The sequence below is a fragment of the Canis lupus genome, chromosome 9 (assembly GCF_048164855.1).
Source record: "Canis lupus baileyi chromosome 9, mCanLup2.hap1, whole genome shotgun sequence".
NCBI lineage: Eukaryota > Metazoa > Chordata > Mammalia > Carnivora > Canidae > Canis > Canis lupus.
The window spans coordinates 74,059,654-74,076,548 of record NC_132846.1 but is presented as its reverse complement, the minus strand read 5'-3'; the positions used below and the strand labels follow the sequence as shown (position 1 = coordinate 74,076,548).

The 16,895-nt window shown below is 64.0% G+C and overlaps 2 protein-coding genes across 7 annotated transcripts in view; one reads left to right on the top strand and one right to left on the bottom strand.

The window, feature by feature from the left end:
• Positions 1–16,895, top strand: part of BRF1 (BRF1 general transcription factor IIIB subunit) — a 54,830-nt gene that overhangs the window by 28,249 nt on the left and 9,686 nt on the right. For 2 of the 6 annotated variants that reach the window (XM_072840196.1, XM_072840198.1), the window contains 7 exons: positions 3,638–3,710; positions 8,426–8,575; positions 9,425–9,518; positions 10,460–10,586; positions 11,078–11,117; positions 11,200–11,292; positions 15,753–16,022. In XM_072840196.1, coding sequence (XP_072696297.1) covers positions 3,638–3,710; positions 8,426–8,575; positions 9,425–9,518; positions 10,460–10,586; positions 11,078–11,117; positions 11,200–11,292; positions 15,753–16,022 — 847 coding nt within the window. Of the gene's footprint in view, positions 1–1,178; positions 1,211–3,637; positions 3,711–6,586; positions 6,751–7,759; positions 7,915–8,058; positions 8,230–8,425; positions 8,576–9,424; positions 9,519–10,459; positions 10,587–11,077; positions 11,118–11,199; positions 11,293–15,752; positions 16,023–16,895 lie in introns of those variants that run through there. The other 4 variants (XM_072840197.1, XM_072840200.1, XM_072840201.1 and 1 more) reach the window with 4 other exon arrangements.
• On the bottom strand, positions 5,099–7,237 carry BTBD6 (BTB domain containing 6). The gene is made up of 4 exons (XM_072840202.1): positions 6,828–7,237; positions 6,645–6,735; positions 6,411–6,529; positions 5,099–6,292 (listed from the first exon to the last, which is right to left on the bottom strand). Exons 1-4 carry the CDS (start codon positions 7,220–7,222, stop codon positions 5,260–5,262), a joined length of 1,638 nt encoding a protein of 545 aa, XP_072696303.1. The 5' UTR covers positions 7,223–7,237; the 3' UTR covers positions 5,099–5,259.

Here is a 16,895-nt window from a genome sequence, read left to right as displayed (position 1 = left end):
CGCCGCAGCGGCGTCCTGGACGGCCCAGCGGGGCTGATGAGGGCTCGCCTGGCCTGCCCCTGTGGTGTCCCTTATGGGTTTGACGTGAGCGGTGGGCGCCCGTGCCCGTGGCATCACGTGGAGTGGCCTCAGTGCCCGGAAGTCCCCTCCCGCCCGCCGGCAGCCCCTGACCTGCGCGCTGTACCCCGAGTGTTTCTCGAGCCTTCTGGCGCCTCTCGGTTTGGCGCGTCTCCCGTGTTGCCTGTGTCGACGCGGGTCTTGCCCCCTCGCGTAGGACCGCTGCCCCCCGCTCCCGTGGACTGCTTTCCACACTTCGGGCTCGCTGCTTGTCCTGTGGCGACGCTCCCGCCGAAGCGCGTGCCTCCAGAGACCGGGACATAGGGTGCCCTTTATTCAAGGACCTCAGAGGCCGTGGCAGGGTGTCTGGGGCCTGGTGGGACGCTGTGGCATCGGGGGCCTCTTTCTCCTGTGTTTGGGCCCAGGGGTCCTCCCCGACCCTGCCCTGGCTCTGATGCGGCGCGTCGGACTCCTCTCGGTTACCTTCTCAAGGCCACAGCGCGCCGGGGAGCGACAGGACATTTGACCTCGCTTGACCAGTTGCCTTACACAGGGGTGCGTGTCTTGTCGCGTGTCTGTGTGTGCGCGTGGGTCCACCTGGGTTTCGAATCACTGAGGACATGATGTGGTTACTCTTTAATCACCTGCTGAGAGTGAGGACAGGTTCCATGCCAGAGGCCCCACAGCTGTCCCTCGAGCACCGGCACCACGGAGGTGCCCGCCCGCCACCAGGGCCCTCTGTGCCTGTGTCTGCCCCCCAGGAGCCATGAGTCATGGGCCAGAGGCCCACGCAGCACCCAGCGGGCGCTCACTAGATGCTCCAGGGAGCAGTGAGTGTTGTCACGTGCTTCTGGGCTGTGCCACTCGGGGTGTGGGGGGTGCTCTGTGAAGCAGCAAGTACTCCAGGGACGACGTGATGGGCTCTGCTGCCCCTCCCCTCCCGGGAGTGCTTGTCAGGGGTCTCTGGCAGGTTCTGCGCAGCCCTGCTGCAGACACCTCCCTCCCTCCCCTGAGATCCAGGGCCGAGCCCAGGTTGGGGGGCTGGGTCTGTGCCTGGGAAGGTGGTCGGGTAACTGGAGCCCGTGGGCTTGGGCGCAGATGATCCTTGACTCCTGCTGCAGACATGCTCCTCGACCTCAGTGACCTGCTCCAGGTACATTGGCTTCCTTTCTGAGCCCCCTTCCCAAGGGAGGCTGTGACTGGGGCGTGCACCACACACCCTGGAGGCTGGTCCCCAGGCAGAGGACACGCCGGGCTGGGGTCTGATGCAAAACTAGTGCGGGGGTGGGGGGCAGTAAACATGGGGTCACTGGCCTGGGAGCCGGGCAGCCTCGGCCTCAGAACCAGTGGAAAGACCCAGGTGGACTTGGTCTGAGGGAAGGGAGGTTCTTTAGAATAAAAAGAACTCTATCTTCAACAGTATAAGAATCCACATTATAGCGTATTTAGGAACTCTGGGTACCAGGAAAGCATTTTCTGTTCCATCTCTTGTTTCCAAGGTACTGAATAAAATCGAAGGGTCCAGCAAGAGGGACACCTGTGTGGATGGGACATTCACCAGGGTGGAGCCATCGAGGCTCTGCGCATGTCCCGTCCCTGCTGACAGCGCTGAGGCAGGCACAGTGATCACTGCTGAGGACTCGGACAGGGCAGGGGTGTCCAGGAAAACAGACATGACCACAGTGTGAGGGTGCGTGCGGGACTCACAGAGCTCCCGCCCCTCTGAGGAAGGCTTGTCAGGTGCACGTGTGCACATGGGGCCTGTGTGCTGGTGGCCGCAGGCCCCCTGCAGACAGAGCTAGACTAACAGGTAAAGCAGATGCTGCCTGCGTGCGTGGCATGTCAGGAGTCCCGCTCAAGTACTCTGTGGCCGGGCTCACAGTAATGTGCTGGGATTGTGGAAACCCAGCGCTCCACGTGTGGCGGCGTGTTGCCACCCTAGGACTTCCCAGGGAGCACGGAGCGAGGCTGGTGCGGGACCACCCACGGCTGACCCATGTTCACGATTCTGTTGTTGGTGTTCCTGCCGGGGTTTGGATCCGGGTGAGCTCTCCCGGGCAGGACGGGGTGGGGGGTCCCGTCACCCCATCAAGGCATGGTGGGCACAGGCGCACTCGGGCCGCCTTCACACAGAGCCCGCCTGCCATTTGGACAGGAGCGGGAAGGCTGGCCGGCCACACCCAGCGGTGACCAGCCACTTCCGCAGGGACCGATCCTCACCGATCCTCAGAGTCCATGTCCCAGTTTCTGATGCCCGTAGACGGACGTCGGCATCTCTGGCAATCACGCCAGGTGCTGTAGCCAGCAGGCTGCTTAGCATTTCGACTTTCCACTTGAAGTCCATTCAGAGAACCCTTTTCCGTAGCATCTAGGTCTTTGTGTGCTTGGGACACTGTCAGAGAGGTGGGTCAGCTGTGCGCAGTGCGCAGGGAACAGCACACTGCAGGGCACGTGAGTTCCACTCTGCTCCAGATGGACATGAGGTCAGGAGGGTAAAGGTGCAGGAGCTTGGCAGGAGCCCAGCGAAGGCCGGGCGCTCCTAGAAGATGCACACCTGCACGTGTGTGGGCAGCCCAAGGGCAGAGTCCCCTTAGAAGCATGCTCCGTGAGCTGCCAGCCCGAGGACGGGGGCTTCTCGCAGGAGGCCTGGATGTGCAGCGTAGCCCCTGAGCTGACGGGGCTCCACAGATAGCCTCCATCGCCCCTGAGGGGCCTCTGTTCCATTCTTTAGTGCTCTCTGATGGCCACAAGCCCCCATGTGTGCTGCCCAGACCCCCTGATGGGCGTGCTGCACGCCGAGGTCTTGGTTCTTCATACTCTTTTCTGGTGGCTTCTTGGGCACGGGGTTAAGGAGCCCTCAACCAGGACTTCACAGGCCAGGCTTGATGAGGCAAAGGAGGTCTACGGGGAAGCCAGAGGCAGAGGGCCACACCCTCTGCAGCTCAGGCAGGAGGGGCTCAGCCCCGGCTTTTCCCAATTCTGCACCTCCTCCAAGCCCCATGGCGTTTTCCATGGCTGCCGTCAAACACTGCTCAGAAGCCCCCTCCCCATAGCACCGCAGCCTTGGTCAGCACAGGGCAGGCTCTTAGGACAGCCTCAGGCTCAGCAACAGAGGAGGTCTGCACCCTGGTCAGGCGCTGGACTGCACAGCCGATTTGGACTTGAAGTGGGAGCAGCCTGGGAGGTAGGGGAGTTCCTGAGATCTGCGGGGACCCATGGCCATGACTCAGCCGGTCCCTGGGGCCACAGATAAGGATCTCAGTCTGCGTGGGGCGGGGTGGCCAGTGGGCCCTGCATATGCAGCTGCACACCACCCTGAATTACACACACTGAGCTCCGGGTGTCTACACTTGGTTAGCAAACCCAGTTATTGCTGAGACAGTGGCAGGGTCTGAAAAAGCTGCCCGTGATAGGGAAGCAGGGCCCTGGGCTGCTCTGAGGGGTGGGGGCGGGGGCGGTCCTGGAGCTTTTACGCTGCATCTGTCACACTGGACAGTGAATGAAATGCATCGTGAGGAAAAAAAACCCAAACATCCCCTAAATTCAAATGCTGTTCTGTGTTGTGGCTTCTTCCTAACAGGTGAATGTTTATGTGCTGGGGAAGACGTTCCTTCTTCTGGCAAGAGAGCTCTGCATCAACGCGCCGGCGATAGGTATGCTGGGGCTGGCAGAGGGCAACAAGGTGCCCGGAGTGGGAGGGAGTCACGTGCAGGGGCCAGGGCCCCACTAGATGGTAAGGAACGTCTGAGAAGTAGCCGAGAGCCTGACAGTTTGGAGGTTACTCCTGGTTTAAAACAAGACTGCCCACGGTCTGTCCCCGGCAGGTGTGGAGGAGGACACGGAGGGAATACACCTGGTGGCAGGTGTCCCGGGGAAGGCAGGATCTCTGCACACAGAGTAGGGGTGTCGCTGGCCCATTCCGTCTCCTCGGGAGCTTTACTGAGAGGATTGTCTTCACAGTCCACTTGCAGGGGCTGCTCTCTGTTTTGCCCTTTATAAGTGTATTTCGTTTCAAGAAGGTGGAATGCAGGGCCAGGGAGGGTGGGCCGGGTTTAGTCCTGGATAACCCACAGGGTGGTACCCTGGGGCTGGGAAGGCAGGGTCCGGCAGGATGGGGCAGGGGCGGGTGCAGCTGCAGAGGTATACCAGGCTTGGGTGGTCTGCTCCCAGCCCAGACCCTGTCCAAGATGCCATTTCCTTGTGCCAAGTGACTCGGTCCCTCCCTCTGGGGGTCAAGCTAAGGGTTTTCAGAAGCAAAGCAACTGGCCCCAGAGCACACAGCCTGGGAAGACGGGCTCAAAGAGCCTGCTTTACCCTGAAGTACACCTGGGCAGGGGCTGTCTGGGGCCTGCCATGGAAGGTGCTGGCGAGCCTGAGGCAGGACATTGGTCCCCAGGGTCTGCAGCCTTGGGCCAGCAGAGAGCCCCACTTCACGCCACCACCCTCAAACCTGAGTCCTACAGTAGGGCTTTGTCTCAGAGGCTGTGATGCATCACAGAGTATGACAGAAGCCGACACTGGGCCTTTTCTGGAGCATTCTAGTGACAGACCCACAGCAGAAGCCAGCCTGCCAGCAGAGGGCATGCTCAGGGACAGCCGACCTCCCCAGGGGGCAGTTTGTTTCTAACCAGGAAGCAGGGCTCAGTGAGAGCTTTTTGTGTGCTGGAAGGAACACAGGGGAAGGCACCTGCCCCAGCTTCACGCTCCTTCCGTCACTAATCTATTGGTAGCTCGTTTCACTGAAACTTTGTTATGAAAATCCAGGTAGACGTGGACTGTTTTAGGTATTTTTTCCCAAATGTGGATTTGAAGGGAAGGTCTGGGCTAGGCGTCGTACCACTGTGAATTCATGAGGGTGGGATGGATGGCAAGGTCCCCAGAGCTAGCCACGGTGTGGGCACCACTGGGAGGGGACCTGGATGAAGCCTGCCTTGCACCCCCAGATCTGCCCAGCAGCCAACACTCAGCACCCCAGGCTCTGGCTGTGCAGAGGAGCCTCTGGTTCCCAGCTCTGGACTGCAGCTGACTAGTACGAGAGAAGTACAAAGTTGGCGAAGCCTTTAATGGGGTCAGGAAGGCAGCCAGCTGGGGGACGGGTAGCACAATGTCCTGCACTTCCCTTCCCGGCCGGACCAGCTGCAGAGAAAGGCCTCCTCCTGGTGCCCAGCAGAGGGCAGGGCGTCCACGCCAGCCCAGGGCCCCTCAGGCATAGAAGATGAGCTCGGGGATCTGCCCACCCTGGACCCCGGTCCCGTTGGTGCTGTCCGAGGAGCACTGGAACTGGAAGGTCACCTTCCCACACTGTACTTCCGTCATGCCTTCCTGCCCGAAATAGCTGAGCTCGCTGCCATCCAGGACGGCACTGGCTGTGTAGAAGGTGTCCTGCTCGACCTGCACGGGGTGTTCAAACCACACCGAGAAGGTGTTGCTGGAGCCGTCCGACACAAACTTGGTCAGGTTCTGAGCCAGGACCACCCCCAGCCGTTTGAGTTCGATCTTCACGCTGTACTCGGCTTTCCCGGAGCTGGACCCGTACAGGCCCAGCCCTGCAACAAACACCCTCCTGTCCACGGCAAACTGGATGCTGTCACAGCGCCCACGGTAGCGCCACTGGTTGCTGCGGTAGGCAGAAGACTGGAACCGGTGGCACCGCTGCGGGGCAAGGCCCTTCCTCTTGGTCAGGGGGAAGTTGAGGAGGGGCTTGTTGGACGCCGTGTACCATAGGAAGATGTCGTGGGTCTCCTCCAGGGTCAGGATGTCCGACTGGGCTGCGCCGTTGGCAAACTCCTCCAGGGTCATGGTTGGAATTCGGACCAGATAGAGGGCAGGCCCCAAAACGTGCCTCTTGTTGCGTGGGGTGACCGGCAGGCCCTGCCTCTTGCACTCGGCTTCAGCCCAGTTCAGGACGGCCTCGAAGACCACCGCCTCCTTGGCGTTGAGGGCCTCCCGGGTCACGATGATTTCCAGAGTCTGCCAGTCGATTTCGCAGAAGCCTTCAGATCTCAGGGCCATCTCGGCCTGAGCATCAATGACCTCCCAGCAGCGCTGGGTCAGCTCCGGCTCCTCAAACAGCCGGCTCTGGGACAGCAGGACACAGGCGTTCTTGGCTTCCAGGCTCGTCTCCAGGAAGTTGACACAGGCTTTTGCTAGCGCGGGGACGATGTACTTCTTGGCGGCGTAGAGAGTGGCCAGCACCGTGTCGGCCTCCAGGTCAATCTCGTCACTGTACATGTACCTAGGCAGGGTGGGGGCCGCGTCACGGGCTGCGTGGGCCCTGCCGCCGACCCGGGCCCGCAGCGTTCCCGCCTCCCCGCCTCCCCGCCTCCCGACCCGCGGCTCCGGGGCACACGCACCTCAGCAGGATCAGGAAGGCCGCAGGCTCCACGTCGGGGATGTGGATCTCCGACTTGACTTCTGCCAAGTCGCCGTAGAACATGGCATAGAAGACGGAGCTACCGACGGCCAGGACGTACTGCGGGGAGAGGGAAGCTGCCCTGAGCCCCGCCCCGCCCCGCCCCGCCCCGCCCCGCGGAGGCCGAGGAGGGCCACCCCGGGGTGCCGGGCGGCCGGGCCGCGGCTCGGCTCACCTTGTGCGCGGGCACCCTGCGGGCGGCTCCCGGGGGCCCCACGATGAAGTGCACGTCGGCCATGAGCTCGTTGTTGAACATGAGCGCGTTCCTGCGAAGGGCAGAGGCAGGCTCGGGCTCGCGGGGGCGCGGGCGCGGGCGGGGGCGCGGGGGGCGCGGGGGCGCGGGGGCGGCCGGGCTCACCTCTCGCGCAGGGTCGGGTGGAAGGACTGCCAGTTGGGGCTCTCCAAGTTGTTGTTGTCGGGCGCGGGGGGCGCGGGCGCGGGCGGCGGCGGGGCGGGCGGCGGGGCGCTGGGCGGGCCCTTCCTGCCGGCGGCGGCGGCGGCGGCGGCGTTGGCGTTGCTGTTGGCGATGTCCGTGGCGGTGGCGGCGGCGGCGGCGGCGGGGTACAGCTCCGCGGCCATCTTCGCGGGCAGGGCGGCCTCCGCGCGCGTCGGCGGCGCCCCGTGCACCCTCGCGCCGCGCCGGGGTCGGGGCCGGGGCCGGGGCCGGGGCCGGGGGGGCGGCTCGGCGAGCACCAGGAGCGCCGTGAGGCACTGCGCCACCCGGCCGTGCAGGCAGGCCAGGGGCAGCAGCATGGGGCCGCGGCGGGCGCTGCTGCCTCGGGCCGCCCCGCCCCGCCCCGCCCCGCCCCGCCGGCGCGCAGCCCGAGTCCGAGCCCGAGCCCGAGCCCGAGCCCGAGCCCGAGCCGCAGCCCCAGCCGCAGCCCGCAGCGCGGCCGCAGGGGGCGCCGTCCGGCCCGCCCTCGCCCCTGCCGCCGCGGCGCCCGCACGTCACGCCCGTCACGGCCGGGCCGGCCCCGCCCCCCGCGGGGGACGTGCGCGCTCCCGGCCCTGCGTCCCGGCCCCGCCCCCGCGCGGAGGGCGTGCGCGCTCCCGCCCCTGCGTCCCGGCCCCGCCTCCCCGCGGGGGTGCTGGGGCGGGGCGGCAGGTGCGCAGGCGCCGGCGGGAGCGAGGGGGCGCGCGGCCCCGGGGCGCAGGGGGCGCGCGCGCTGGCCCGGGTGCGGGCACGCGCACGGCCCCTCGCAGGTCGCCCCCGCCCGCCGGGCCCTTCCCTGCCCTCCCCGGCCGTGCGTCCGGCGGCTCCGGGGCCTCGGGGCGCAGGGTCCGGTGCGGGGGCTGGGCCGGCGGGTCCCCACGGCGTCCGCCCCGCGCCCCCCCGCGGCCCCCACGGCCCTGGGGACCCGGAACGCCTCGGGGTGGCCGCTCATCTCTGCTCCCTTCTGGGAACCGAGACGGGCAGAGGGTGCAAGGGCCCAGAGCGCAGCCAGGTGGGCCCCGAGCCGGGGAGGACGGCTCAGCAGTCCCGGCCGCGGGGCTCCCGGCCGCCCCCAGCCTGGCCCGCCCCCTGCTGGCCCCCGCCCCCGCCCGGGCAGGGCCTTCCCAGGTGACCCCGCCGCGACGCTCTGCTGCGCTGTGCCCGAGGCTGGCAGGGGGAGGGGGCCTGCGCGCGCCCCCGGGTCCCTCCGGAGCCCTGCCTTGCCGACTAACGTGGCCGCTAGAGACGCGCTCCCGCCTGCAGACGAGGGCAGAGTCCCACCGGCAGATGCAGGCGGCAGACGGGGGAAAGGCGCTCGCCGTGGGGCGTGTGTACAACCTGCGGCTGCCCGCGGGCTCAGCACCCTGCCCCGAGGCAGCTGTGGGAGGGACGAGGGACGAGGGACGAGGGACGAGGGCGGGCACCCCCAGCCCAGGGTCGGGCAGGACTGGGAGGGGTCGCCCTGGCGGAGGCCCTGCCCCAGGACTCGCCCCGGGCCCGCTGACGCAGTGTGTCTGCCGCAGACCCGTGCCTCTACATCCCCCGCTTTGCCCACCTGCTGGAGTTCGGTGAGAAGAACCACGAGGTGTCCATGACAGCCCTGAGGCTCTTGCAGAGGATGAAGAGGGATTGGATGCACACCGGCCGGCGGCCCTCGGGCCTCTGCGGAGCGGGTACGGCGGCCCCGCGCTCACCCCAGCCCCGGCGGCCGCAGGGTGGCTCCTGTCCTGACTTGGCGAGGCCGAGCGCGTGGGTGGGGGCGGGCGGTCTCCAGAGCTGACCTGGCCCCGGAGCCCGGGGGGCAGGGCAGCACCCGTGGAGGCCGAGGCCGCGTCCTCACTGCAGAGGACGCCCCAGCCCTTCAGACCGTCTCCTTAGCCCCCCAGAGGGTAGCTGCCCGGTCTCCCGTCTGAGTCCTCCCCCTGTGCCTGACACCCTGGGGTCTGACGTAGCCCTGGGGCCTGGAGTCCTCCTGGCAGGCCCTGACTCCTCTCTGGCGGCCCCGCCCCCAGCACCCCTGCCCCACTCCTTCCTGGAATGCCAAGGGTCTGCGCATCTGCGCTCCTGCACCTCGGCCACCAGCAGGACCGTGTCCCCTCTCAGCCTGCGTTCCAGGCGCACGGCCAGCTCGGCCTCCCGTAGTCAGCCCACCCCCTTTGCTCCCCGACCTGGGCTGTGTCCCCACAACCCTTACCTCCGTGGACAACCACCAGGCTCCCCAGAGTTCACTCACTGACTTTGAGGGGGTGCGCGAGGTTCTCAGAGAAGTGTTTTAACCCTCTTTATATTTGAGGAAGAATGTGTGGTGCAGCATCTCCTCCCTTTTTAAACCATAGTGTAGTTGGATGGAAAGCAGCGTGTGGCTTTCGGGTGTTGGGACGGTCACATATACTGCGTGACCGTTACCCGCGGTGAGGCCGGGGACTGGACCGAGGCCCCCCAGGCAGGGCTCTCACCGCCGCTGAGTACTGGGCTGCTGCTGCCTGTTCTGACTCTCGATTCCCCGTCGTGCTCCTCTCCAGCACTTCTGGTTGCAGCCAGGATGCACGATTTCCGGAGAACCGTCAAAGAGGTCATCAGCGTGGTCAAGGTGTGCGAGTCCACGCTGCGGAAGAGGTAGGTGGCGCTCACTCCTGGCCTGGGGCTGCTCAGAGCCACCTCCTGGTCTGGGTCCAGCTCGGCCGGGGTCCTCGAGGGGCCTCCTGCCTCCCCTCCAGGGCGTCTTGGTCAGCCCTCCTGGTGCCACACCAGCTGCATCTGCCGTGGGGACACTTCCACCCCGAGTTTCTCTCTAAAGTAGGTTGGGGGTTGGCTGAGAGCTGACTGACTGGTCGGGGAAGCCAGGCTCAGATGAGGGCCACCACGCCATGGGAGCAGGGGCTCACGGGCTCTGCTTTGGGATGGAGCGCTCAGTCATGGGGCGGCACAGCTCTGCTCCAGCATGAGCTGCACATGGGCTGTGACTGGAGAGTCACCCGCTCGACCACAGGCAGACCTTTCACTGTAGCTGTTTACACCACGAATCTGGAACATTTGATGGCTGTTTCTCAACTGAGGTCCTTTCCCGTGGCAGTTTCCAAAGGCAGATTAAAAGGAAGTGTTTCACTCATTTGATTTTTAAATCTATTTAAAAATTTTTCATTAAAATTTAAAAATTTTTTCAAATATTTTTATTTATTTACGAGAGAGAGAGAGAGGCAGAGACACAGGCAGAGAGAGAAGCAGGCTCCATGCAGGGAGCCCAACGCGGGACTCGATCCCGGGTCTCCAGGATCACGCCCCAGGCTGAAGGCAGCGCCAAACCGCTGAGCCACCCGGGCTGCCCCAAAATAAAAAGTTTTAGATGTTTTATAGATCACATAAGACGTAGGTAATTTGTAGTCAGTGACCACGTAGGGCCTCCTTCCTTCTGGGCCTTCTCTGAGTCTCCCCGTGGGAGCGACAGGCGTGCATGGCCTTTCCTCCCTGGGGCCTGGTGCTCGTAGCTGAGCGTGGTTGGGGTGCTGGGCTGCCTCTCTCCAAGGGCCCTGGGCCCCCTGCAACATCTCTTGTTCCAGGCTGACGGAGTTTGAAGACACACCCACAAGCCAGCTGACCGTGGACGAGTTCATGAGGATCGACCTGGAGGGGGAGTGTGACCCCCCTTCGTACACAGCCGGGCAGCGGAAGCTGCGCTTGAAGCAGGTGAGCCCCCCGCTGGCCTGGCCGTGCCTTGCCTGTGTAGCCCGAGAGTATCTAGCAGCATTTTCTAGATCTCATGTTTCACGTTCTTATTTTGAAATAAGTGGCTCAGTTGCAAAGGCTAGACTGGGTCTGCGTCTACACGGCTTGCGGGGAGACGTGGACAGACAGATGGTGGGGTGAGGCGCTGAGGGGGCAGGAGGGGCACCGCTGCTGCCCACTAGGGGTGGCACACGGAGTGCCGGGTCTCGAGATGGTCCTCCCGCCTTCCCCGCAGCCGTTAGGGTCTGTGCCAGGCTCAGCCTTGGGTGCCTCGGGCACGGTGCCTTGGGCAAGTGCTGCCTTGCTGTGGGGCCCAGTTGTTAAGACTTATGGGGACAGCTGGGGACCCTGGGCCGCCGCTCCGTGGAGGGCCTCCGGGCACCCTGGAGGGTGCTGCTTCCCGGGCTGGTCTCCTCGTTTCTTTGCTGAACGTTCTCGTTGCTTTGTTTCAGCTTGAACAAGTTCTGTCCAAGAAACTGGAGGAAGTTGAAGGTAACCAAGCGATCTTACGTTACAGACGCCGTCTCCTCCGAGAAGCGGGGTTTGTGCTTACTGTGTGCTTTTGTCACGTCAGGTGAGATATCCAGCTATCAGGATGCCATCGAGATCGAGCTGGAGAACAGCCGGCCAAAGGCGAAGGGCGCCCTCGCCACCCTGACTCGGGACGGTGAGTCCAGCCGCGACCCACACGGCCTCGAGGGGCCAGCCCCGCTCACTTCACTCCTGCCAGGCACGGGTGCAGGAGTGTCTGTCTGTAGCCACAGGGTCCTACTTCACAGGGTCCCACTTACTGCCCCGGCCGTTGGCCGCCTCCCGCCGTGACTTGCTATGCTGAATGTCCGGGGGCTCCCCCAGGTTCCAGGCCTCGGGGGAAGGCTGCTCCTCAGCACCTGGATCCTCCTTCCAGACTGTTATGCCCCCTCCCACCAGAATCCCTTCCTGCCGCCATTGCCTGCGACCTCCTCGGGGTTTCCTTCCCCACGTCACGGCTCCCCTGCACCTCTGTTTCCTACTGGGGCATTGCAAAGCTGCGGTGTGTGTTCTTGGGTGGATCCTTCTGCGCACACGTGGTCTTGCTTTCTCTGCTGGACGCTGGCGTGTCGCCGTCCTTCCCAGTCCTCTGGGGCTGTAGGTCTACAGCTGGGCCCTGTTGCACCGCCTGCCTGTTGACCAGGACCAGGTGCCGAGTAGGCGCTGGAGCCAACGCTTCTCACCCACGCCTCAGACCGTCTGAGAGTAGCATCTCCGCCCCTTCTCTAGCCCAGGGTCTGCCACCGATCGTATTTCCTCGCACGATCTGAGACACCTCTTGCCCACCTGCGCCAGCCCAGTGCCCTGTCGACTCCCTCCCGAGAGCGGGCGTCTCTGCGCCAGGCCACCGCCCTCCACTGCTGCCGTGAGCGGCGTCCTTCCCCTGGTTTCCAGGTGCTGCTCCTGTGCACTCGTGTGTTGGGAATTGTGTTTGGGCTCTTGGTACTGTGCTCTTGCTCACTGGGTTTTCCATGTGAGTGGTGTGTTCTACAGAGAGGGCTGCCTCGTGATTGTCACTGACGTTCGGGCCCCTGATGTCTCCCGCCACCAAGGCCAGGGCCCGGCCCTTCAGCGCCCTGCTGAGTCGCCGTGGTGGCGGCGGGCACATGGCCTGGCTGCCTGCGGGGCCTGGGTGCCGCCCAGGACACAGTGCAGGCTTTGGGCTGAGACGCCCTGGGAAGGATGTGCCCACCCACTGTCCCCCCTGGGTGTTGTGTCGGCTGTCGGTGAGCGTCTCTAACGTCTGGAGGGCTCGTGGAGAGAACATGGGGTTTTCTGGGCGTGGTGAGCGCAACCTGGCATCGGGCTGCCCTGCCCGGGTCCCACAGCAGACTTGGGCAGTCACGCGTCTCAGGATGCGTTTGATTTCGTGCCTCCCACAGATGTGTCCTTTCTCCGCCTTTCTCCCCCTGCCTGGGTTTTCTGGTTTTCGTAGCTAGTTAGAGATTTCCCGTGAGTGCCGTGTGCGTCGGTCATAGATCGTGCTGCCTCCCGTGTGCTGAGTCAGCGACTCCTGCTTCTCCCTCTGCGCGCCTTCAGCCTCGCCGTGTCCTGACCTTTGGGGTCACAGCTTGATCTTTGGGGTCACGGCTTGACGGATGTACTCTGGGGCTTGAGGCGGCATGTGTGCCGGGCACCCCCAAGCCTCATCAGAGCCTCTGGGACACTGAGTCTCAGCTGGCGTTTCTCTTTGATGCTAAAGTTTACGTGAGGGGTTTACGGTCCTGGGGGGATGCCTTTGGTTTTCAGGTCTTGGTGTAAATGTCCATGTTCATCAGTGTGCCCGGGGGTGTCACGGGCACTGTCCTCCGTGCCATCTCCTGTGCGCTTGTGCTTGGAGATGCCCACGGGAGTGTGCGTCCCCCAGGGCGTCACCAGCTCTGGTCCTCATGCGCTCGCCCGCTAACCCCTTGAGGACGGAGGTGGCCAGTGTCAGCCTGTCCCCACCGTGCCCCCCACAGCCCCCGTTTGCTGGCTGGCGGGCGTGTGTGGTGGCGCGCTCCGGGTGACGTGGGAGGCCCTCCGCAGGTGTGCGTGTGCAGCTCTGCTCCCCGCCCCGGCCCTTCCCCCGGGCCCTCCTCTTCTGTATGGCACAGACTTGGGAGCGGCCTTGTGAGCCGCCCCGCAGCTTTTCTCCTCTAGCACTTGGGGCTCGTTCACATGTGGCCGAGTGACTTGTCGCGTGGTGTTCTCTGGACCCTGGGGAGGTCTGGCTTTGTGCCGTGGTTTTCTTCGTGCCATTTCTTAGGCAACGCCTACCTGCGTGCCCTGCCCCAGCCGTGAGGGAGCTCCCCACCTGCTGCCCCCTCTCAGCTTCTCACACGTGTTCCCCCAACAAGACCGTCGGGACACGTCCGTCTTCCTTGCTCCCCACGGTTATCCAGACCATTTCTGTGTCATCGGGATGGCAGACGTGTCATTCCCTCTGTCTGGCCCGGGCCCAAAAATAGGTGGGGTCGTCCAGCCCCCTTGGTTACAGGAGGCTGCCTGGCGAGGCCTCAGCTCCCGTGTTCCCTTGGCTCAGTGTGCCGTGCCGCCACGTGGTGTGCCGTGGGGGTGCAGGCAGCAGGGCTGGCCTCCTGCCGCCAGCCTCGCTGCGGGGACCTGAGGTGACACACAGTTCTGACGGCACACCGGGGAAGGGACCGGCGAGGGCAGGTGGTGATTGGGAAGTGAGGGCGCCTGGAGGTGAATGAGGGGGCCTGGTGCTCACGTGGGGTACGGTGGGTGTGGGGGGGTCCCGGGCGGGGGCAGGGGCGGGGGGAACAGCACGGTCTGACTCTGGTTGAAGGGGAGAGTTGACACGGGAGTGGGAGCCACCTGGGAGCAGTGAGGCCAGCGGGGAGGCCTCCAGGGCGCGTGGCAGCTGAGGCCCGGGCCTGGCTCTCAGGCGGGGGTACCCACACGTCCGGCGGAGGTGCAGCAGATGTATCAGGAAGAGCCGTCACTCCCACGATTTCTCTGCTCTCAGGGAATCAAATGGTTTCCTGTCCCCAGAGAAACACTTATTGTGACGCGTTATCCTCACGTGTGTCTCGGTACTTACCCAACTTTTAAGTATCGTGTGTTGGAAAAGTAGAGTAGGGTGTTCCGAGGTGTGCTTTTTTTTTTTTCTTTTTTAAGATTTTTATTTTATTTATTCATGAGACACGCAGAGAGAGGCAGAGACACAGGCAGAGGGAGAAGCAGGGTCCCTGCGGGGAGCCCCACGTGGGGCTCGATCCCCAGGCAGGGATCTGCCCTGGGCTGAAGGCCGCGCTCAACCACTGAGCCGCCCAGGCGGCCCTGAGTGGGGGGCCGTTCAAATGTTAAAAATTAAAACATTAAAATTCAAACGTTAAGAAATAAAAAATAAAAACCAAACATTCATAGGTGACGTTTTAGCAAATTCCGTGGAGGTGTAATCCACGTACGACGAACTATGAACCTGAAACGCAGCCCGGGGGTCCCTGGGTGGCTCGGGCGCTGAACGTGGGCTTCCGCTCAGGCTGTGCTCCCAGGGCCCTGGGATGGAGCCCCGCGTGGGCCCCTGCTCCGCGGGGAGTCTGCTGCTCCCTGCCCTGCCCCCGCGCTGTGTGTGCGCTCTCTCTCTGCCTTTCTCAAATACGTGAATAAAACCTTTAAAAATGAAAAATGAAAAAATAAACTGCAGTCTTTGGTAAGTGTTGACAAACACGCACACCACAAAACCGTTGCGGTGGCTGGAATTGCGAACGTGCGCACCCCAGCACCCCCGGGTTGTCACCGCGCCCGGCTGCCTGCTGCCACCAGGGTCTCACATCTGTGGTGTGTCCTGGTTCCCCTTCGGCTCCTCTGCTCCGCGTGACTACGTGGGCCCGCGTGCACAGCTCCCCGTCTCTGGTGCCCTGAAGTCACCCAGGTGTCGGGTCCAGCCGGGGCTGAAGGAACATTTGTGCGCAAGCGTCTTTGTGGACGTTTACCTGCTTCTGTCCTGGACAAGCACCGAGCTGCTCGGGTTGGCAGCCCGGCATGTGCCCCAGCCTTGGAGGAGCCACCCAGTGTCCCCTGACGTGGCTGTGGCCGCAGCCGCGCATGTCCCCCCACTGGAGCAGGGGCTGCTCCCTGGCCCGCCGCTCCCAGCCCGGGGGGAGGGTGGCGCCCGGGGTGGCCCAAGTCCCCATGTAGGCCTTTTGCCCGCGTTCGGTCGAGGCGTGTGTTTTCCTGTTACAGAGCTTTGAGGGTTCTCTGCGGCTGCAGACACAGACGCTCACAGGAGGGCAGAGCTCGAGGTGCAGCAGTCCTGCTCGGGGGTGTTTTATGGGTTGCTGTCGGCATCCCATCTGGGAAACTCGGCCTGATTCAAAGCCACAAACGTTTTCTCCCTTTTTTTTCTTAAAGCTTCTATGCTCTTAGCTCTTATTTTTATTTAGATTCAGTTTTTTTGCAGCATGAGGTGTAGGCCAAGGGCTCCTCGTGTGCACGTGGACATCGGGCAGCTGTGACAAGGTGCGACTCGGTTCCCTAAGTTGGTGTCGTAAATGCCTTTTGCAGCTGGACGGCCGTGTTTCTCTGCACAAAGGTGGGGCTCCCTGGCTTTCCGCCTGGTTCACAGGGTGTGTCAAATTGTGTCTGTAGGCTCTGTCGAGGACACCACGTCCAGCTTATTTGGTGAGGAGGACCCCGAGGACGAGGAGCTGGAGGCTGTGGCCAGCCACCTGAACAAGGACTTTTACCAGGAGCTCCTTGGCGACAGCATTTCCAGCAGCTCTGAGGTGGCAGGAGGCGCCGAGGGTGGCAGCAGGCCCCCTGCCCTGGAGTCCCTGCTCGGGCCCCTGCCCACTGCGGCCAGCCTGGGCATCTCAGACTCCATTCGAGAGTGCATCTCCTCCCAGAGCCAGGACCCCAGTGAGTGCCTGGGAGCCCCGGGGAAGGGTGGGGCTGGGGCAGGGGGTGCTCCTCTGGGCGGGTGGGGTGAGGCTGTGGCCGGCAGATCTCAGGTCCAGGTCACCCCTCCGCCTCCATGGGAGATGGAGGTGCTGGGCTGTGTGAGCCATCGTCGACCCCAGCGTGTGCTGACACCCCGAATACCAGCAGGGCTTGTCACCGCCTCCAGAACCCTCCTGCACGAGCCCAGGTCCCGGCCAGAGCCCGTGCTTGATTGGGTTGTGGCTGCAGCTCCCTCCTGCCCGTGTGTGAAGCCTGGGGCCAGCCTCTTCTCAGGGGACAGGGACTGGTTTCCCTCCAGCGTCTGCGTGAGCTGGAGGGCAAGTGCTGAGTGAGGGCGCAGTCCCCATGCTTGGCCCGACGTCTCCCGGCCCCCGTGCTGCCGGTGCTGAGCCGCCTGGGCAGGGGTGGTGCTGGCAGCTCTGGGAGGAAGGCCAGTTTGGCTCTGCTACCGTGTACTCCCAAGAGCAGGCTCTGGCCCTCTGCTAGGACAGGCTCCCCCAGGCCCCCCGGGCTGCAGACCTCTCCTGCCTGGTCTCCGGGCGCCTGGGACTTGGCCTCTGTCCGCTGGGAGCCTCTAGAGGGGTGCTGCTCAGACATTTATCACGTGCCTCTGGGCAGGCATGGTGGTGGCAGCCGTGCGCCTGCCCCGATGGCAGTGGCGTCTAGGGTGACGGGGGTGGGGACACAGACCGAGCTGTACTTAAGAAGCAGGAAGAGACCATTCTTGCGGGAGCTGAGGGAGGAGGCAGTGAGGCAGAGCAGGGAGGGGCATGAGCCGTGTGCCCGAGCACCAGGGAGCCTGCAGAGCCGCAGTGTGCGGGAGAGCGTCCC

Bases quoted from the DNA above. Each gene is read 5' to 3' on its own strand.
- BTBD6 (XM_072840202.1), bottom strand. From the start codon at position 7,222: ATGCTGCTGCCCCTGGCCTGCCTGCACGGCCGGGTGGCGCAGTGCCTC. The intron at 6,736-6,827 runs GTGAGCCCGGCC...TGCCCTTCGCAG, and splicing joins CACCCGACCCTGCGCGAGAG to GAACGCGCTCATGTTCAACA. The intron at 6,530-6,644 runs GTGAGCCGAGCC...CTCTCCCCGCAG, and splicing joins GCAGGGTGCCCGCGCACAAG to TACGTCCTGGCCGTCGGTAG.